Source organism: Sceloporus occidentalis, unplaced genomic scaffold (genome assembly GCF_023333645.1).
Source record: "Sceloporus occidentalis isolate IW3139 unplaced genomic scaffold, rSceOcc1.0.p SCAF_17, whole genome shotgun sequence".
NCBI lineage: Eukaryota > Metazoa > Chordata > Lepidosauria > Squamata > Phrynosomatidae > Sceloporus > Sceloporus occidentalis.
The window spans coordinates 10,954,994-10,977,445 of record NW_028316997.1 but is presented as its reverse complement, the minus strand read 5'-3'; the positions used below and the strand labels follow the sequence as shown (position 1 = coordinate 10,977,445).

General features: G+C 39.4%; 1 protein-coding gene across 1 annotated transcript in view; it reads right to left on the bottom strand.

Moving 5' to 3' along the window:
• Window positions 1-7,169: 7,169 nt before the first annotated feature.
• Window positions 7,170-22,452, bottom strand: part of LOC149302836 (plexin-B2-like) — a 30,601-nt gene continuing 15,318 nt past the window's right edge. The window contains exons 17-36 of the mRNA XM_089482010.1: window positions 18,898-19,065; window positions 18,044-18,164; window positions 17,523-17,744; window positions 16,014-16,190; window positions 15,452-15,588; window positions 15,145-15,245; window positions 14,321-14,550; window positions 13,784-13,962; window positions 12,679-12,745; window positions 12,274-12,420; window positions 11,543-11,699; window positions 10,514-10,614; window positions 10,086-10,170; window positions 9,664-9,818; window positions 9,356-9,516; window positions 8,891-9,038; window positions 8,567-8,631; window positions 8,095-8,170; window positions 7,549-7,623; window positions 7,170-7,274 (exon numbers count right to left, since the gene is read on the bottom strand). Coding sequence (XP_089338136.1) covers window positions 7,170-7,274; window positions 7,549-7,623; window positions 8,095-8,170; window positions 8,567-8,631; window positions 8,891-9,038; window positions 9,356-9,516; window positions 9,664-9,818; window positions 10,086-10,170; window positions 10,514-10,614; window positions 11,543-11,699; window positions 12,274-12,420; window positions 12,679-12,745; window positions 13,784-13,962; window positions 14,321-14,550; window positions 15,145-15,245; window positions 15,452-15,588; window positions 16,014-16,190; window positions 17,523-17,744; window positions 18,044-18,164; window positions 18,898-19,065 — 2,677 coding nt within the window. The remainder of the gene's footprint in view (window positions 7,275-7,548; window positions 7,624-8,094; window positions 8,171-8,566; window positions 8,632-8,890; window positions 9,039-9,355; window positions 9,517-9,663; window positions 9,819-10,085; window positions 10,171-10,513; window positions 10,615-11,542; window positions 11,700-12,273; window positions 12,421-12,678; window positions 12,746-13,783; window positions 13,963-14,320; window positions 14,551-15,144; window positions 15,246-15,451; window positions 15,589-16,013; window positions 16,191-17,522; window positions 17,745-18,043; window positions 18,165-18,897; window positions 19,066-22,452) is intronic.

The window sequence follows — 22,452 nt, the reverse complement described above, 5'->3', positions numbered from 1 at the left end:
CCACTGGCCATTGGCAGTGTTGGATGGTATATCCAAAGGGCTTGCAAGGGCATTGGTGCAGAGGGCAAAAATAATGGGTGGAGGGTTGGGGCATGTCACCCCAATGCATACTAATACATGCTAATCTTCATTGCTTAACAAATCCACTTGTGCCACAGTATCCAGGTACGTTTAGTTTACTAAGAAAGCCATACATTAAATAATCAAAATTGCTATTATGTGCCTGCAGATGGATGAAGGAGAACAGAGTAACTATAGATGGTATTTTGCAATCAATGTCTGTTCTTCCCATTGCATTTGTTTATGAAACACAATGTTAACAAAACAAAGCTTTTTTTTTTAAATGGCAACAAATCATTTTTTACTATTAGTACATATTAACCATGACATGGAGCTACAGATGCAACTCACCTACCTGCTCAGGATTTAGAAAATAGACTGGTGGGTATACAAATCATTAGATGTGACTCACAAATTTGAATCTAAGATGCTTAAGATATAAAAATAAATTAGAATTGTTAAAAACTTTTATAACCGGTCATGGGCATCCAAAATCAAAGCTGGACTGAGGATGAAAAGCAGCCTTGGTGCTCTAAGGCTAGCAGCCACTAATTGATGTGCATTTGGCCTCTGGCTGTATACATGGAGCGGCACACTGCAGGACCTGATCTGTCGCTGAAATGGCAGAAGGGTAAGTATGTGGTGCCGTTTACATCATGTTTACTTGGAATGAATCATAAACAAAGTGGCATTTAAAAGTAAGCTTTATTTTTAGTAAGAGCTTGCCCCAAGCAGTTGAAAAAAGATCAGCCAGCCAAAGTACTGGACCATGAATACTGATGCTAAGTGACCACAGTTATTAAATACAAATTATAACCAACTCCAGGTTTTGCTTCATATTTTATGGTATTTTTATTATTTTTCCATAAGTATTATGGACTTTTTGTTAGTTTATATGCACAACCTTTTATATCACAAGGTTTGCCATCCATTGAACAATGCAATCCCTATTGTTTCCAGTGAATGAGTCAGAGTTTTGGGGTTTAATGTGAATGGGCCACATCTCCTAGAGTGTTGTGTTGATGGTATAGATTAACTGTAGGGTGTTGGCACGACACTCTTTGTACATTTTGGATTGTCTGCTTGGTCATGCTTGGTAATTCTTTTTGTTAGAGTATGCTGTAACAACCTGTCACAACTACGTATGTTTATATTATTGAGTCATTTAGCCAGACGATTTCAATGGAGCTTTCTCTGGCACTCCACATATACTAAGGAATTCCTGTTTTAGCATGTGAAAAGAATCAATTGCATTGTCTTTGTGAAGTGTCATACTTCTTCTGCAAATGCTGGAATGTCTCAATGCCTACAACCGACATGTGAAGGAATCTAGCAGAAAGATAGCTGGACAGGACAGGCTGATGCCCACAATAAAAGATGTACGAGTCCGATCTCTAATGCAAGGGATGGATATAATTTTGAGCAAACTAAAGAAAGTAATACATTTATGTGAGATCCCAAAATACATGACTTTAACATTATAATAAATCAGCTTATATTGTAGAACAACAGATGCTGCAAGTAAACCCTTAAAGTGTCAGTTATGTTTGGGGCAGACATATGGTAAAGTGAGCTACTGCTCACTTACTGGGTTGGGTATGAAACACTACCGGGAAAATGTTTCTAATGTTGTGTTTGGTTGTGTTTAATTTAATATTACATTGTGTTGATGTTGTACGCTATGTGATGGTAGGCCAGAGAGAAACGGACAGAACACACATTCTGCAATAGAGCCGATACCAACGCAACACAAAACTAATGGAACACAATGTGTGCTGTTTTCATTTCCCAGATGCAGGCTGAGGTTTGCTACTCCCCGCGCTTCCTGTTACATGTCAGGGATTAGGCAATCAGGAACTAGGTTGCTAAACTTTTATTTCCCAGCTGAACTGTGGCTTTGAAGATCCAGGCAGTAAATGAAAAGCTTTTTAGTTATGTTTTTCTGTCACCAGAGCAGAGTAAAGCCAGCCCATATTAAATATGTCAAATAGTTTGTTGTGCAAGAGAGGGGTGTAGTCCTGTTATAAGCCATTAAACTGTATCTGAGTACAGTCACCAGTTTCTGCTTCAATATGGCTGCGTTCATGAAATTTTAATGTTTGCTTTTAATTCCTGAACCTAGCTGTTTTTCCACAACTTTCTTTGGTACTTAAAGGGACATTCTGATGCCCCTGACCTTCCCTTTGTGTTTGTTCAACCCCCCCCCCAAAAAAAAACCCAACAAAATAGTAATAAAGCACATAACTGATGCAAAAGAATGATTGAAAAGGCAAATGCATATGAAGGGATTTTGCAGGACCCCCTCATGCATTTGCAGAATGGACAATATGGAAATTCTAAGTGCATGTGATGGCTGCAGTGTACCTTTACTACTGTATGAATGTAACAAACATATTCCTGTTTTAAAATAATGTACTGTTTTTCTGTAGTTTCAGTGAGGCCTCTTAATTTGTTTCCTCTGCACTGCTCTGCAGATTTATTATAGCAGAGAAACAGCACTTGCTTGAAGGTCTAATTTAAATTGAATTGGAGTGTGCAGGCTGCTGGACCTTAGCATTTATTGGGAAAGGCCGCCCTATGCCGATTCCTCCTATGGTTCCTTGCATCTGCTCACTTGGACCTTAGTCAGGTTCAATCACAAATACACATAGAATGGCAGTTTATGGGGAACTCTAGTATCTCAAACCTTTTGATGCCATTTTTAGTTGACATAGAGCACGATGCAGCACTTCTTATTAGATTGTTATTTTCTTTTGCGTTTTTCACCGGTCTTACCAGTGCAGCTTTGATCGTTTCTAGGCTTTAGGATCTTTTTCTGGTTATTTCTTTCTTATGCTATTGTCTTGCCAATTTACAAATCACCCAGGACCAGTACCTGGATGCTCTTTAGTATTTTCGTCATAGTTTTGGAATCATTAATTAAAATGTGTTCTCTATAAAAACATGTACATCTATTATCTCCAGCTTTTGCAAAACCCTCTTTCTTTAGCTCAAAGGCAGACTGAAGCGATAGGGCAGCAATGTTAAATTAACACATCAATGCTGTGTATACATTTATTTTCCTGGTTAAAGAGGAAAAATTATCACTTTAGCTTTTTAAAGTATTGGAAGAAAACTATTTTGCTAAATCAGCATGGCGTGGTATATGGGAAACATGAGAAGCAGGCCAAGGCCTGTCTGACCATTCATTACAGCAACATCGCTGTTGGCTAAAAACAGGCAATGTGGCTGCGGAACCATGTCTTAGAATGTAATTGTCTTCAGCAAGAGAAAACTTTCTACACAACCGACATCCCTCAGTTACTCTGTTTAATAACCATTTAAATTTGTTTTCCTCTTTAACCATGCAGATGGTTTACTTTTACATATTAAAATACACCAGAACCCCACCTTATTTGTACACTGTGGGAGAAAACCTTGTAACTAACTGTTCTTCACACGATTATTCACCAATTAAATTATTTCCCCTTACTCTGTGTAGGTGGAAGCCAGTTTATCAATATTTGTTAAAGATAATTTAAACATATGACATTTTGTTTATTGCTTTAAAATTGTGTATTAATATAAAAGTATATACACAATACCTTATTATTCTGTTCATTTAAAGAACCATCATTGGTGTTCAGCGGAAGGCTCAGATATAACTTGTTGTATAACACTGATTAGCAAAGAGTACAATCAGTAATTTTAATAGATTGTTATCTTGTAAGACAATTTTATCTTGAAAAGTGTGCATTTGTGGAAGTCCTGTTCATAGGAGGAACCTATATTGGGAAGTAAAACTTATTTACATTTTGAGGAAGCGATACATACACATTTATGTATGTATTGGTCTCAATTTAGGATTAGGTTTAATCACATGTCTAATTAGTATTACTATTGTGATGTGTGTTGGGTGTCTGGGTAGTGCCCATTCAACATATGGTCTGCCCAATGTTGTATTGAGTCCATTATTGGGCCACTTTGCTTGATTTGCCCTCTGGGCTAAATACTGCCAAGCCTTCCCTGGAGTAATGAATTATGCTTTGCCATCTGGTAGATGACTCTGGTTTTGTGGATGATAACAGTACCTTCATGCAGGCATGTTAACTGTAAAGTTTGTGCAATTATAATTTGGAGTAGGCACCTTAGTTACAGTGAAGGGACATCTTTAAAATAATAGCATACCGTGACTAGACGATTTAGTGCTTCCCACTTTGTGGCAACTCTTTGGAGAAGGCTCTTTCCTGTTAACGCAAGGCAACAAAAAGTGGGGTCCACACAAATTTGGTTTGTTGAAACTGGAGTAGAAGAACATAGCGACTCAAATAGAGCACTGAACTCAACAACATCTTGCCCAGAGCAATCTCACATAAATCTCGTTCATCATACAATACCAGCAGGCAATGTCTTTGCGCAGGTGAGATTCGGTGCTTGTGAGCATTACTGAGCTTGAGAATCAGAGTAGTGGAAGTATGCTTCTCTTTCTATGAACTCAAGCAAGGGGGACAGCCACACTGCAGGAAATATGTAGAGATAATTCTGACAGCATTTTTATGCAAAAAAAAAAAAAAAAAAAAAAAAAAGGAAAAAAAAAAAAAAGCAACATTGATGAGGCAGCGCATTGATAAAGGGGTTGAATATCCCAAAACATTTATGACCGTTCAATAATGTGGTGTAATTTATGGAATAATACTTATATGCTCCTATTTAAAGAAAACATTGGGATTTCTTACATTGTCTCCTTACCTGCCCCTTGCCTAGCTTCAGATTACTTTCCAATGCTCAAGGTTTCGCTATTCAAAGCACGCTGCCTCCCTGGATGCCGCCTTAGAAAGTTAGAAGCTGGCACCAATCACAGTCCCATTGGGCAGGTTAATATCCTACCTGTTTGGCAAACTGAAAGCATGCGCTCAAGGTTAAAAGAATCCTCACTGTGGCACGAGAGGTTAAATGTGTTTGGGTTCATTTTCACACAGCGTCATTCCTATACCGTGTGCATTTTGGTGTGTTCATGGAATGGTGTGGGACAAAGAAGCTTCCAACTTGGCTCCTCATCACCCACTAAATAGTGAAATCCCATATCAGCATCATCCCAGTAATCAGCGTAATCCCAGTATACTAGACAATATAAAATAAAGCACACTTGTTAAAACACAACAAAAAAAACATATTTGGATCCTGGTAAATTTCGACCAGGATTGGTTAATTTGTCCTACATTTCCAGAAGGGTGGACAATAAATCTACCGGTTTTATAGCGGTCCTGGATCTGATAATCTGCATGAATCTGAGGTAATTAATTGTTGAATGAAAATCCTGAATGTTGCGTTCACGCAGACCGTTTACGACTAACCCGGCATACAAGAGAGAAACGCAGACACGACCAAGCAGGATTTTAATCTGGGTTTCCCCGAAATTGTTAAAAAGATATACTTTGCTATATATACTTTATACCTCACAGGATAAACCTTGCCATGACTTGGATGCTGAACTCACAAGTGTAAAACACAGCACCCATGTTAAATGAATCCTAAGCATTATTATATTGGAAATGTTTAAGCACTGTTTCATTGAGATATCCATCTATTTTTTGATCAGATAATATTGCAAGTATATGGATGTGTTGCTCACTACGGGAAGTTTAAAACTGAAGTAATCTAAGTTGACCTAACTTTCTTCAAAAGACAACTTCATAAAATGCACAATGATGCAATCTGTACTTCTGTCTACGAAATCATGAAATCTAACCACACAGATTGAGTAACTACAAGCAGCAAGTGGAAGGAGCTTTTACTATACGCCGAGCGATGGAACAACTTCTGGGTTGACATACTATACCAGCTGGTTTATTACCTGTGATCGCCCCCTGCTGGCAGCCAGGAAAACAACCAACACTTGCATTGAAAGCCACTGAAGCCAACTGCAACTACTGGGTACCCAAAAAAGTAGCTTTGGGACTGCATGTGACTTTTGGCAAATATGAGCTTTAATAAGGGGGTTTTGAGATTAGAAACGTGGGGCTATATTAAACACTAGCGAGTGCAGTAGATATACACTATTATGCAGGTACCTGGAAGAATTGTGTATAATCAGACATAATACAGAGGTTTGCTATAATGGAACACTGTTCTGATCCAAGCAGTGGTGAGATGCGAGACTCTTTATTTGAGTTCTCAGGTTTACAATCAAATGCTGGTAGTGGTACTTTTAACATGAATACAGGTTTTTTCTCTATATGCATGTTACATTCCTAATGTAGATACACAATGTAGAGGTGCTTTTGTTTAGTTTTTAAGCTACCAGATGCAAATAAACAAATACAGGTAACATTTTAATACAAGATAAAACATATTCAATTTTTACATAATCAGGTCAATGTGTACGTCATTGATACATAATTATAAGTTGGTCACAAAGTTTCACAAAAAGAAAAAAAGAAAAGAAAAATCAGTGACATAAATAAATTTTCTGTATCTTTACAAAATCATGTATCATCAGTATTTCATCAACTGGAACATTTAAGGCACATTATAGAATGTATATTTATATAAAATAAACCTCAAGCGTAAAAAAGGGGAAAGCTACGAGGCTCGAGTTGTGCTTCAGTGAATTAACATCTTTTTCTGTCTGGAATTGGCAACGTGAATGAATCCCATTAAAATCCGGGCAGCAGCAATACATTGAGTTATCCCCCAGTGGCACCGCGTGGAAAAAGATCCCCAAATGAATGTGCAAATATCCCATCTTCAGTCCAGTTAGTCGTACACAAATGGCGGGGAAGAAGTGCAACATTTACCAAGTCCCAATCCGCTGACATGATTGCTTATTACACGTATTGCTTGGCTCAAAATTGCAATAAAAATGGAGAATGTTTGCATAAACAAATTTAAAAAACGTTAATGCTGCAGAATGCATTGTGCAATTACATTATATATAAAAACCTCCCTACATATAACACATATCTGAGGCATAATTTACAGTAAAAATCAATTCCCCTTTACACTTTCTTGATATGAAAACAAATGGATCTGATCAATTTAAAAAAAGAGGAAATTGGACATTTAAAAAATAAAACTCTTTTTCCTCAAGGAGAGAATACGGTAGCGTCTTCATTTCGTGACTTTACCCATCAAAGGTCTGTGACTTTATTTTCTAGTGCTGCTGCTATCTGCTGCAATCGGAAAGCTAACTGCATGCGTTGTGCTCCGGGGTCCTCTTCTAGAGCATTTATGATCTAGAACATTAAACAAACACACAAGTTAGTCATTGTCTATGTAGAGGGATCTTGGCTAATCGAGAACAACAAGCTGTGTCAAAGTAAACCTGTGCGCTTACAAATGTATCATTTGGCACTGCACAACTCCAATGATAAAAACATACAGAACGTATTCAGTTTATAATGTGTGTGATTACGTTACTATTCCACACAGGTAATATAACTTCCCAATTACACAAATCCAGTAATATTGGATATATTATTCCAAGCACAGATTCTTGGAAAGTCTTACCGCATCGTAGTATTTGTTTGTGTACTGGTACAGCTGGTGTAGCGCTACTAGCGTGTTTAAAGACTCCGTATGGGCCTGTAATCGGAAGAAAACACCACATTGTACAGATACACCAAACATATTCCCCACAGACCAACAACAAGGCTTCTAAATTATTTCACTATTCAGTTGGTTTAAGACAAATATGTACAAAAAGATAGGATTCTGGTTTACAAGATGCATTGATCATTTTATTGAGGTACATGACAAAATTGTCCATGGATTCACAATACAGATATCAGTCCAGGCAGATTGTTAAAATGTTGATGTAATTACCAGTAGGACTCAGTTAATTTGTCTGAATATAAATTAATTAAAAGCATAAACTGTGGTTACCTAAAGGCCCTGGATGAATTGTTGGACAGCCCAAACATACAATACAGGCAGTGTTTATGCCATTTTCACCTCTGATTTTGCTTATAAACTTTAGTATATATAGGTTTTGTTGGCGGATTAAACAGATGGACCAAGCAGAACCAAACACATATTAAAGGTGATCATACATACCCTTGAAATTTCAGCTAAATGAGTATTCATGTCCTGGTCGCTGACTTGTACCATTTGGCGGATTCCTTTATAATAGCTGAAATACATGTTTACAATGGGTCATTATCAGTCACCAATATTTTACGCAGCCTCACAATGCAGTGTTCAGGTTATAGAAAGGGTAAGTAGGTTTAGTAGTTAACGGGACCTACAAATAGGCTAGTATGCAAAATAAACAGTTATTCATTATAGTAAGCCCTGTCTAAAACACTCAATGGGAAAATTGCTAATTGGCCTGTTAGGCTATGAAACCAATATTGTTCCATTTTGCAGATGAGAACTGGAGTCTAAGTGCCATAGACCTGGACCTCTACGCTATGGTAAATGTCACAGTCCCTTCTACCCATGGATAACTGGGTCTGGTAGTGCCATAAAATCACTATGCAGTCATTACAATGGGAAATCAATGTTTTCAAGTCAAGCACAGACTTACTCTTCCACCATTTTTTTATATGTTGAGATCTCTTTTGCATATAACAATTTGTTGCTAGGAGATTCCTATGTAAAGAAAACAAAGAAGAAAAAAACATGTAAGTCTCATGTTGGACCCTCTCATTTGCGCTCTCTTAGAATATCCAGAACAAGGCTATAATGGAAATAGCATTATTTACAAATAGCCATCACTAAGTGACTACATGGCAAAATCTGATGTCAGCGTTATAGTGAAACTTGTTGCCTAAAGAACGTTATTTCTTTTTACTAACTGGTTGAAAATATGTATGAATAAAATGACAGCGCGCGTGCCACACAGACTTACTCTGCTCAGCTTGTGCTCGGTCCTGCTGCAGGCATCCATGAAGGTCTGTGCAATGACTGACAAGGATGCGTCCACCACCTGATGCACGTGTACATCAAAGATGAAGTGCGGGTTTTTCAGTATATTAACCCAAAATCTGAGCGATAAACTGAAACAGAAGAAAGGGAAACTATTTAATATGGATCACAATGCCCGAGGGAAACATTTCATAAGCACTTACACCTGAGCTGTGCTGGATATTCTAACTGTATAATGTAAACGCTCACCAACACACATAACACAGGTAGGTTTATTGAATGAAATACAAGGTTAACTAGCTACCTGTGGAAAATGAAATATATATATATATATATATATTACACACACATACATATACACACACACACACACTCCCACAAAATATAGGTTGCAATACACATTCTCCAGCTTGCGCAATACCTCATGGCCATAAATGAAAGCGTTTACCTATTTGTTTTCCATATGTGAACAGTGTCTTCGTCTTTTATGTCATATTTCTCTGCTTGCTCATCAAGGAAGTCAAAGAAATATTTAACTGCAGGAGGTACCACTTGATTGGAATTGAGGACACTATGGAAGAAGTTGTCGACAAATTGTTGGAGCGTACCCTGTTGGACACAGAAACAAAGACAGCTGTACTAAAGCAAAGCTTCTTCATCACGCCAAAGGTTTTTAAAGAGTGCAGCAGGCTTTTAGCACCGCTACAGACTTTCACTCGCAATGGAAGGAAGTTTTGTGGGAATTTTTTTTTTTACCTTGACCGACAGTAGCCTTGTCAGGTAGATTTCGGTTATTGCTTTGGTTCGTTCTTTTTCTTTTATACTTCCCTTCTTTGATTTGCCTTCATCTACCTCATCTGCTGGATGGACAAGGTGCCACGTTTTGTTCTCATCATCTAGTAAAGCATGCCCTGAAGAAACCACAATTTCATACATTTGTTATTACCAAACCAACCAAAGACCAAAACGTTTACGGTGGTCAGTTTTAGTTTTTTTTAACTACTAAATGAAGCAAAAATTAGATACCAAGTACTTGCATTGCGTAACATTTCTTGTTACTAAAATTAAGAAGCTTTAGCAAAACAAGTGAGCCTGTTTCAGGGCACCAAACAGGTATGTGGCAGAAGACCAATGTCCCTCAAGGATGGTCTCTTCCAAATCAATGATATACAACGTACTTTCCCCTGGAATGTCCTGGTGATTTTCTTCTTGTTGCTGAGAAATGCCAACTCTTGATAATATAAGTGTGGCGTTATCCCTTACCTAGTCATTGAAAACAAAGGGACACATTAGGCATTTCAAAAACAAAACTGCATTTGGAGAATACATACATAATACAACTTTAATTTACATGGCAGCTGGCAATCTACAAATGTAATATATAAAAAAAGGAAACCTTACACAGTTAATATCAGAGCTATCCTTACACAATTTTCTCTAAATCGTCATTTTAGATTCAAGCTGCTAGTTATAACAGCATGCTATTACCTCCAATCTATAGCCAAGTTTAAGACGGTACACATAATATCAGATATATCCGGTCAATCAATGGCACGAACGTGAAAGCAGATTTCTATCGTTTCCCAAACTCAAACCACTTGCTTACATTGTAATGCATGAGGGTGTTAACGCGTTTCCATCGGCCTTCCTTCTGTGACGTTAGATCCAAATCGGACAATATCTGTGCTGTAGAGCCTGGCCTCCACTCTGGGAATAATAAAGAATGAGAAATATTAGTTGTAAAAATACATATATTGGAAAAACTCCAGTGTCTCTAAGATGTGTTAAAGTGCAGCTATTCTCATGTATTTTTTTGTTTTTAATTATTTTTTTTTTTACCAATTAACTGATCTCATCTTGTTAACTAAACAATATTTCACTTTGAAACAGGCATCCACTTTCCTGCTGTCGTCTTTACACAATGCACAAGTTCATGGACACTCAAAGTACTCTACAAAACACACACAACTACTGTGGTGGCTCCTGCTCAATTTTATGACGATATTAGAGAAACTTCAGCTACATAGAGCCACAGTATTTGGTTGCTTTGTACGACACTGATAGTCAACTATAATAAAGTATAAAAGTAGTACAGAGATCCACTACTACTGTAAACATATGAAGGGTAAGCTTAATGTGTAACACACAACACTCATCACATACCGGAGTGGTAATTGAAAATAACAGAAGGGACAAGCTTTGTGCATAAAAGCAGAACCCAGGAAAAATACAGTACAATCACTACGTAATCTAGAGTGCATAAACAGAACATGTAAAGTATGCCGAGTGGATGAATGAGAGGAGGGCCATGTATATGAATTAACTCTCCAAGGCAAATTATATGTTACTGGACTTCTAGTGCATCAGTTTATTACCACAGTGACTGCTATCAAATACAATAGATGACTTCAAAAAGGGTCTGGATATTTATTAGAAAACCAGAAAGGATAAGCAGAAGGACTGAACTTGATAAGACTTTTTCTAACCTAAATTTCTATGTTACTACATGTTTTAATGAGTTTTCTAGGGATAATTGTTTTATAGACTTGCGTCCATCAATGTAACTTCTTAAGAGCCATTGCAGAAAGATGGGGGTATTTATCATTAGAAGCACATGCACAACAGTGTAGCTTACCAAGAGCTAGGCTGTCTACTTTTGGCCGCTGTGAATAAGGTATGTTCTTGTAAACCTGATCTACTATCTTCTCCTTCACTTGAGTTATGGTGTCACAATTTAGTACTTTGACTGGTACAGGTTCCGCGCCTTCATCATGGACAATAACATTCACTGTCTGCCAAGGAAACATAAGAACAGTTTACTCCTTTTCTTCACGTGAAAACAGTGTCTCGTTTCTCAGAACAATGCAGAAAGTTCATTACGGACACTACAGGCAGCTACTGGTAATGAGATGCAGCATTTTTTGTTTCACTACGAATTCCACGTTGTGTAACCTTTTACACAAACCGGTTCCACACCTAAAAATATCCAAGCTCCGAGGCCACTGGTTGATGTGAATAGAAAACTTCCCTTTGGAAGGAGATGGGCAGCGATGAGACTAGCCCCGGGTAGATTGTTAACTTTACAGGCTGCGGTAATGGTGCAAGGATTCATTGTGTAACCACAATGCCAACAAAAGCAATATAATATTCAATTTATACTCATTTAGAGAAGCTGTGTAAAGCCTAGCAATAGGACTTCAGTATATGTTACGGGGACACGGCCAAAATATCCTATCCGGCCTTTGATACATAGTCATTTTGGTGATTTTTTTAAATCAATACAAAGACCCCTTTATAGAACAGGACAATTCTTCAGTCAGTTTTTCTTGAATTATTTCCTCTAATTTATACAAAAAAGCCACTTACCAACTGTGTGTATTCAACATCATCCCCCAGTAATCCTGTATCATTCAGTGTGTATTTGGCCTTCATCTGCACAGCATCCACAGGACCTTTTTCCACTTGGTGTTTGATTGCCTTGAAGAGTTTATAGAGCGGCTCACCAGCCGTGTCCTGCATTTCAAAGATTCAGATTGAGCAAAATAAATAAAAAATATAATCATTTCAATGGATTGAAACTGGGATTATTTTAACCCATATGGTATCAATGATCTATTCAGCAAATAGCATCTGATGACCAACACACATTCACTCCGCTGGAGAGCAGCTCAACAACACATCTAAGAACAGACTGCAATCCAACACAAAATCCCTGGTGACTCAATGAGCCCACAGGCCCCTACACATATATACCGTACACGCATGGCCTACCTTTAAATACTGATATAAACATATGGACATCCAGTTTGACAGCATGCGTTCCACAACAGTTTCCGACCTGTAAACAGAAGGCCATAAACACATTTTCCAAGTTACTAAAGAACTAAATTATTACTATTACCCTTTTAATAAATGTTTTCTTCTACCTACTCAGAATTCCAAAGTAAATTTCTTGTAAATGCAGCATTAGAAAGAGCATTTATTCTGCTGCTTTAGGCCCAATCCCTTCTCAGAAATAATTAAATCTATGCAGTGGTGATTAAAATAAGCAATATATATGTATTCAAAACACACTTGATGTGTTTACGATAGAAACAGCTATACGAACGTCCTTTTCTTAACATTTGCACAATTATTCCTGCCATTAGCTTTTCTCTGCCTTATGGTTGGATCGTTCATTGGTTCAGGAAGCCTTTCTTGGGATGGAAAATGATTAGATAATGCTGGTCGTCCTATATGCAGCCACAGATCTTCGCCCCCCACCCCAGGTGGAACAACGTTTCTCCAAAACAATTACACGGATGACAAAAGGCATTGGCTATATTGATTTGCTTACGCTAAAAGCTGTGACGATGACAGTTCCCATTTGTAAGGCAACACATAAACACATAATAATTGGCGTTTTTAGAAACTGAGAAAGAATCCCAGAAGTTTAGTTGTTTTTGTGCGTTTAAACCTTGAAATTAAAGAAAAAAAAAAGGGCAGATCTGGGTTTAACGGTCTAAAACGCTGGAGAGCACAATTACTGTTTTGCCTTTGTGGTGCATTAAATACAGATTTTTGTAGGTCTTACCACGGCAGCAGCAAAAAATTTATACTTATCGTTATATAAAACACAAACTATCGTTGGCATACACCGAATATGTCAACAAGCCACAAAACGCCAAGCTGTTGAGAGCAATTACACTGCACGCCATAAAGCTATAAAGATTCTACCTGAATAGTAAGGCTTTGGATTATATATCTATAAAATTATAATACATCTACTGTGACCATCAGTGAAGTTTAAAAACGCCACGTTTTGGATAGCCCCACATTTCTTTCTGTCTCTAGGCAAGTAAAAATCGCCAAATAGAGATCTCTGGGATCCACATACCTTCTAAGCATCAATTTGGGATTCTTGGCTACATACTGCTCCATCAGTTCTAAGAATAATGTCCGCATGATATCTGTGTAGTACTCCAGCTTCCCATGCAATGCAACTGTCAGTAAGGAGGCAAAGTAGAGTTTTTCTCGGGCAGAGAAGTCCTTTTGGCTTTCCAGGGTGTGAATGAACTGAAAAACGGATAGAGAATAAGGTGACCAACTTAATTTACCGAGTCGCTGCCAAGTCGTACATGTTTACTGAAACGGTAGCGTGGTGTCAGACAGTGTATAACCAGCAAGTGCTTGCAAGCAAATTTGATGGGCCGAATGGTCCTCATCTGCCATCACTTTCTATGTAATATAAACTATGGACAGGGCCTACATGCAGAACCCAAGGAGGATACAACTTTAAACAGATGAGTGAAATTGATTACAATCATGTTGAAGGAGCACCTCAACATTTGCAAATCAGGAGGCGTAGCAACTTTATATAGTCGTTTTATTAAACATACCAGCTATTGCTGCCTCAATGTGAAGTAATACTTACAATAATGAGGAAAGATTTACTGTTGAGGAGATTTGAAAACTGGTTGAGGGCCTGCTCCACAGTTTGTCTTCTGGCCTCAGGAATATCAAGCATCCCAGTTATCATGACATCCTTTTCTCCATCTTTAGAAGGCAGGAAGAACACCCTGTCTGTGTAAGTTTTGTATCCCAAAACAGGGATCCCTGCTTCATTGAGGTCGCTGGTATGATCTTCCATCTCAATCATTAGATCTGGAAAACCCAAGTATTATTAAGTAAGAATTATAGGAACGTACTCCGCTTCTACGCACTGTGCCATAGTAAAAAAAAAAAAATAAGTGTTTAGAGAAAGGTTTGTATAATTAGTGCATTCAATACATTTTTGTTTTGTCTCAGTATGATCAGTAATTGTCCACTTCAAAAGGCGAAAACAAAACAGCACAAGTAACAATTTCCACTATAATTCTGCACTAGATTTATTTGTGATACTATAAAATATTTTGCAAATACACCAGGATGAGACGGCTACATTTCTTAAAATCATATTACTTTGGGGTTTACTCACTAAAGCAGAAATTGCCAAGCATGATGGTTTCAACTCCCTGATTTCACTATGCAAAGTCCAATCAATGAGGTGGCGTGAGGAATCTCATTGATTCCAATAGGTTTCCTACGGGCCATATGACCTATCCTTGGAGCTGAAGCTCCCTTGAGTTGGCCCTTTATAATATAAAAACAAGTCAGGGAGCCTGCTTTACTGAACAAACCCTATTGCGTTACGGTTTTAGACAGACTCATCTAATTACACTACAGAGAAGTGCATGTTTTCCTTGCAGTCTTAACTACCTGTGAATTCCTTCTTGCATCGCTCTCTTACACTCTCCTCCAATCCTTCCAGCTGCAGCTTGACTTTTTCATACTCCCTCTCTGCCTGTTGGCTCTTCCGCCTACAAAAAATACAAGAGATATAATAAAAACAAACCTGCAGTGTTAAGATCCAAAAAAAAAAAACAGGTTTCATATTTTCGGTCTGAAAATTTGCTATTCCAGTGATAGTTTAGCTGGTACCATAATGGTTTAGACCTGTACAAGCGATAATTTTTTTTTTTAATAAGACTCAACCCATAAGGAAGACATAAATTTAACCCCTCACCTGTAGCAGTATATTGAAATTGCTATAATCAAAATCATTGGAATAAGAACAACTGGAATGATTATGTGAAGAGGAATTGCGGCCGATTGTCCATATTCAACCTTTCCCAGGATCCATTCTCGCTTTCCAAATTTAACCTGGAAATCAAAACACAATGACAGAAGCGTTCAGAAGCTGCTCCTGTGAAAAGTGGCTTGATGGCATACTACAGAAAGAGTCCTACTATTACCGACATACAAGTCCAAACAGCAATTTCTATGGATCAGTAGTAGGTGCACTAGTGCTCTGATGCCAAAGGATGCCCCATGTTTTGCAAGTTTCTTGGGTGCAGGTGGCATCGGTTAGGTTTAAAAAGGTAATGGAATGACGGACCAGAATGTGCTAGATTGTGTAATGGAAGATCTAGGGAATTCTGTAAACATCCTATACCAAATACATATAAGTAAGATTTGCCCAGAAATCTACTGTCCAGGAATGAAACCAAGTTACAAAACTGTCAAGCAACACTTTTTCAAAATTGATTTCACGTATCAGATGGAGACACATGCAGGAAACTACATACTATGAACTCGGGAAGGTTGTTGGTAGTGTCTCTCTTGTGGCGCCTCCTCGGCTGTGGTTGTTCTTCTGGGGGCACACAGTACAGGTCGGTGGAGGTAAGAGTAGTTATCTCGCAGAGACCCTCGCCCACAAACGCCTTTGCCTCTTCTTTTGTCATTGCAGCATTGAGGTCAGTCCCCTAAAAAACACGAGAGTTAGTATCAGGGCCGGCCCAGGGAGTGGTTGTTTAATCTTACCAAGTTGTCAGTACCCGCTCGGCGCCCCTCTCTCTCTCCTCTGCGAGCCCTCTAGCTTGGTCTCTGTGCCGGCTTGTAATGTTGAGCGCCGGAAGATGACGTCATTTCCGGCACTCAGCATTACAAGCCGGCACAGAGAGACCGAGCAGGGAGACTCGCCGCAGGACTGCTGAAAGGTAAGTACGGGGGGGCTTTGGGAGAGGAAGGGTAGAAATGGGGGGGGGGGGGGGCGGCGGCATTTTAAACTTCGCCCCAGGCGGCATTTTGTCTTGGGCCGGCCCTGGTTAGTATAAGGGTAACCGAAATCTGAAATACAGCAGTAAGCATGAGTACATTTCTTTAAAATATTATGTAGATGACAATAGAAGATGGAAGCACCTTCACTACAGGCAAAATAATTGTCCACCTAGGGAATATTTACAGAAAAAAACAAAAGGAAAAAAAAAACGTGTTGGTGTCTCTTCTGAATCCTATATAATGGTTAATTCAACATTACGTTATATAGCTTCATTTTCATGACAAGGAGAGGTGTAGAGAGTTGTCACTAGGCCTAGTTACATAGGTACTGGTTGACTTAAACGTACCTTTCAGTTTTTAACTGACAACCCTTGGACATTTACATTTTCAGCTATATTGTTTGACTGTAGAGAAAGTCTACCAAACAGGTCACGCAAATGGTATGATATCTGCATGAACCAGTAATCAGAACAGGAACGCCTAAACATGGTGCGGACATACTCACTAAATGAAGTATAAAACACACGTGCGGAATTACCTTACAAACCATTCTAAACATACAAAGAAAAGGCTTCATTATGTGGACACTAGGGGGCGCTATGACTAAACAAATACAAACGTTCTTCGGCTTGCTCTGTATAATAAACAATTTCACATTTTGCTTTGGGGTTCATTTTCGGGGGATTAAAAGAAAGCATGAGATATAGTGTGATGAAGAAGTAAACCGGAATTTCCTTAAAACAACAAGTTCACAGACTGTTTCTATTCTTACTAAATAAAAGCATGCTGTGTATAAACACATATACGAATTTCCTAGACGTAAACCTAGACAGAAAAAAAAATCATTATAATCTTAAATCAACAGAAGATTAGATGAACGGATCCTGCTCATTTACTGAACACAGTCAAAAAGGTTACGCATCCCTTCTTATTTCATATAATAATCTAAATAAAATGTACAGACATCCAAACTTTCATAGTCTCTGTTTAAAAAACGTATGCCAGAGAGCAGCGACCCATGAAACAAAGCCAGTTACCTTTGCATTAATCAGGTTGTTCACTTGCTTCTTGATGCCGTCTGTAAAATTCTCAAAAGTGGGATCAGGAACGTAATTGAACGACAGTTCACCCGTCTGCAAAGGTGACTCAAACCTATCCATTTTAATCACTGTAATGACCTCCGAGTTCAGGTAATTTTCTGGCACGCTGGGAGAGGAGAATATCAGCACGGTGTCGCTGACTTTTTCAAGGATATCTTCCTGTCTAATCTGGAAGGAACAAGAACAATACTGTGATTTCTGTAAGACACCTACGCTTTCCAGCTATAAAAGATGCGTAAGAAGCAAATATTCACTAATCCAAGATTTTGTGGGTAAAATTAACATCTAAATTTACCCCACCTCATAAAGGAACCCCCCCCCCCCAACACCAGAGTTAAGCCTCTACTGAAATATGTGCCGCACACTCTGTACGTGGAAAGGGCCTGATGTTTTGGGGAAAAGCCAATTATATGGGCATTTCCACTCCATGAAACACAGATGACTAAATGAAGGCTTACATATCTGGACTCCGATCCACTCGCATGTCTCTTTTCCCTTCTAGACGGCAATTTAGCAATCATACTGAAATTCTGCACAAGATTAAATCCCGAGCCGGATATTGTAATATTTCTTCCTCCACTAGAACAAAAATAAAAATTGTTATTTTTTCATTTCAACATATTAGACATGTCTTTCTATTGAAGAATGCATGCGTAATCTAAATATCATCATTTTCTTCTCTTTAATCACCCGACTTCCCTTGCATACAGTATAAGAGTGTATAGAAATACAGCTTCACAGAGTGACAAATGATGTTACAAAGCCTATGCAAGACTGCAAGACACCTCTCTACACTGCTGGCTTGTAATAGAGAGCGCGGGCCAAATAATCTGCATAATAATGATCCCCAAATCAATAATGAAATCGTGAATAGGAAAACGACCATGAAGAGCTTTCTGGAGTGACGAGACGGAAGATGTCTGCGGTTTGCTTTGGGAAATTAGATGTATTTCAAATTGAAAGGAAAACACAAGCTGCTGCGTTATTCCGCATGCGCAATGCCCCATACAAACTCACAGGGTTAACAAGGGCACTCGTTTGTGAAGATAAAATAGAATGGAACACCGCCATATCCCAGATTAACAAGATCAAGAAAGATACTAGTGATTATGAATTACAACAATTAGGGGATTTACCCCAGAGTCCCAGGTTACTCAGCAGAGAATGCATATCAGCAGCAGGCTGGCAACCTCCATTAGGGTAAATGACGAGCGGGGAGGTAAGTTGTTGGGCAAGGAACCTCTCCTAGAAGGCTTTCTAACATTAACGGGTGACACGCTGAAGATGGAGCAAAACAAAGATATCGGAATACCTTGCAAAGCTTTTGTCCGGAATAAACTGTAAAATGACGGGATTAGGTTTGTAGGAGAATTTGCCAGCTCCTTTCTCTGTGTCGTTCCCATAAAACAGCTTAACCTTGACATCGCCCTCTTTCACGCCGGGTTCGCTAACGCAGACAATTTCTTCACCAAACGTAATGCTTGAGGAAAAAGAAAAGAAAAGACAGTTTAAGAATGCTGATGAAGTGTAATCGTCAGATACCACTTGGCAACAAAGTGCATTAATACCTTCAGACAGTGCATAGCAGCAGCAATACCGTACCAGACAATACATATGTGCAGCCATGATGCCTCCGGCCCTCCGCTGACACATCTAAGCCAGCCTGTCAGGGAACCATATGCCAGCTAAAGCGCCCTTGTAGTTAACTGGGCTAATTCTATGTAAACGAGCGGCACAGGAACACTTCACAAATAATACTTCACCTCAATGTGGCTAATGCTCTTACCAATTTACAGGCCAAATGTTTGGAGCAATTAGCTTAGCTGGTTTGTTTGATTTATGATTAGAGAACATAACAGGAAGATAACCCGATGTAATGCAGGGAGCTGGAAAAGCACTTTATACATTTAGGGAGCCGTTAACATTTGTCATTGGGAGGAACCATGGTTTTCAATAAGCAGACTGCGGAGTCAGTGGAACATGCTAAACACCAGAACACTTACTCTAAAGGCAGGAATGATCACACCTAGAGTTTTTTTGATATACCTACACATTGCTTTTTTTATGAGATGAAAGATTGTTTTTAACAAAAAAAAAACAAAAAAAAACCATGAGTGCGGCACTTGACCCCAACTTTTACCATTAAATGGATTGCTGCCTCCTACTCCGTATCATCAAGATGCTTTATAAACTTGTCAGGTTACCCGTTTGATTTTCAACACTGCAGCTGACTTCAGCCGTACATCCCTTGTTGGATGTGCAGAGGTGAACTTTAGTTTCTGTAGTATTGGCAGACCCTTCTTCGGATTAAAAAGGGAATTGAAAATCACGGAGCATTCGTTCCTAATCACTGTGCATATCTCCAGGCAGAGCTTCGAAATACAACAGGGACAGCTGGAACAAATTGGCAACTTCTCCGGCACAGCTTGAAGCCAAAGAGAGAAGTAACCCTTTCATGAATGCTGCATTCCGGGTAGTAACTGACCCTTGCACTAACGTCTAGCTAGTCATTAAAAACCAGCTGCCATTTAAAAAGACTATTTGCAAAATACAGCTCTAAATAATTGTAGATTTTTTTCCTTGTATCTTCAACAAAGGTATGCGACAGGCTCAATCAATGTACATCAAGATCCTACACATAGTTGGAAAATGTGTCCTCGAGTCAAAGAAAAGAAATGGAACATTCTGCATTAAAACGGGTTTGATCATGAATGGAAGTTCCCTGCATTATTAAGAAGAGACCCTCCCTTTCTGTTACTGTACGTTCAAAAACCTGAAAACTTGGTTAAAATGTATCCCACTGAATGGAACACAACAACATTACTAGGGCTGCAACAACTAATCGATAAAATCGATAATAATCGATAATGAAAATCGTTGCCAACGAATTTCATTATCGATTAGTTGAATCGATTTTTATCGATTATAAAATGAGGGTTTTTTCAGAGCAAAAGCTTTGAAAAATACCCCTCATTATATAATCCGTTTAGTCTAACAGCAGCAGCTCCTACTTACCAGTCCCTCCCTGTAATCACTGTGACAACTGGCCCCGCCCCCTTCCTTCTCCCAGAAGGCCTGAACCACATGGCTGTGACACTCATCTAAGTATAAAATTAATATTTGGGCTGCTGAAAGTTAGGGGAGGTGGGGGTTAATTTAGGGGCAGTTATGGTTAATGGGGTGTTTAGGGTTAATTTAGGGATAGTTATGGTTAATGGGGTGTTTAGGGTTAATTTAGGGGCAGCTGTGGTTAATGGGGTGTTTGGGGTTAATTTGAGGCAGTTGTGGTTAATGGGGTGTTTAGGGTTAATTTAGGGGCTGTTGTGGTTGATGGGGGTCTTTAGGGTTAATTTAGGGGATGCTGTGGTTAATGGGGTGTTTAGGGTTAATTTAGAGTAGTTGTGTTTGATGGGGTATTTAGAGTTAATTTAGGGGTAGTTATGGTTAATGGGGTGTTTAGTGTTAATTTAATGATGAGGACTGAGGGTTAATTTAATAAAGTTAACTTAAGGCGCAGTTAGAGGTAAAGGGGGGCAGACTAAGGAGAATCTAAATCATGGGGGCAGTGAAGATTAACCCAGTACTTATTTATAAAAGTATGGTGTCAGTGTGATGCGAACAGGTCTGTGACTCTGAGGGGACTACGAGATATCTGGGGGGTATAAGGCATATCTGGGGAGGATGGAGAGACATATCTGGGGGTATAAGGCATATGTGGGGAGGGCAGCGTGGCATGTCTGGGAGGCAGCGTGGCATGTCTGGGGAGGATGGAGTGGTGTATCAGGGGGTATAAGGCGTATCAGACACAGTGGCATATGTGGGGGTAGCGTGGAGTGGAATATGTGGGAGGCAGCGTGGAGTGGTATATGTGGGAGGCGGCGTGGAGTGGTATATGTGGGAGGCGGCGTGGAGTGGCATATGTGGGAGGCGGCGTGGAGTGGCATATGTGGGAGGCGGCGTGGAGTGGCATATGTGGGAGGCGGCGTGGAGTGGCATATGTGGGAGGCAGCGTGGAGTGGCATATGTGGGAGGCAGCGTGGAGTGGCATATGTGGGAGGCAGCGTGGAGTGGCATATGTGGGAGGCAGCGTGGAGTGGCATATGTGGGAGGCAGCGTGGAGTGGCATATGTGGGAGGCAGCGTGGAGTGGCATATGTGGGAGGCAGCGTGGAGTGGCATATGTGGGAGGCAGCGTGGAGTGGCATATGTGGGAGGCAGCGTGGAGTGGCATATGTGGGAGGCAGCGTGGAGTGGCATATGTGGGAGGCAGCGTGGAGTGGCATGTCTGGGAGGCAGCGTGGCATGTCTGGGAGGCAGCGTGGAGTGGCATGTCTGGGAGGCAGCGTGGAGTGGCATGTCTGGGAGGCAGCGTGGCAAGCCTGTGCTCAAATGTGCATAAATTGGGGGGGCTGGTTGGGAAATAAAGACAAGAAATGCATTTTATCAGTTTTTGTTTTTTATTCTGCGTTTGTATTTAACATCATTTGTTTATTAAATTATTTTAAATAAATGAAAAATGTACATTCATTTTTTTATCCGATTAATCGAAAAAATAATCGACCAACTAATCGATTATGAAAATAATCGTTAGTTGCAGCCCTAAACATTACCGACACCGATCACAGACACAAAGGTCTATTAAGCCATGAGGTAGAAGTAGCAAGTAATATTATTGTCTTCTCCTGTTAACCTGAATCCTGTAGATGCTGCCACGCAGGAATATTTTATTGAGCTAGTAATTTCTTGCCTCTTAAAAGAGTAAGAGACTATAGTCTAAGCTAATGCAACATGCAGTAGGTTTGCCCAATAGATAAGACAAGTACCAGCTGGTAGAATTATTAGTTTTCTTTATCCCCATGCCTCTAGGG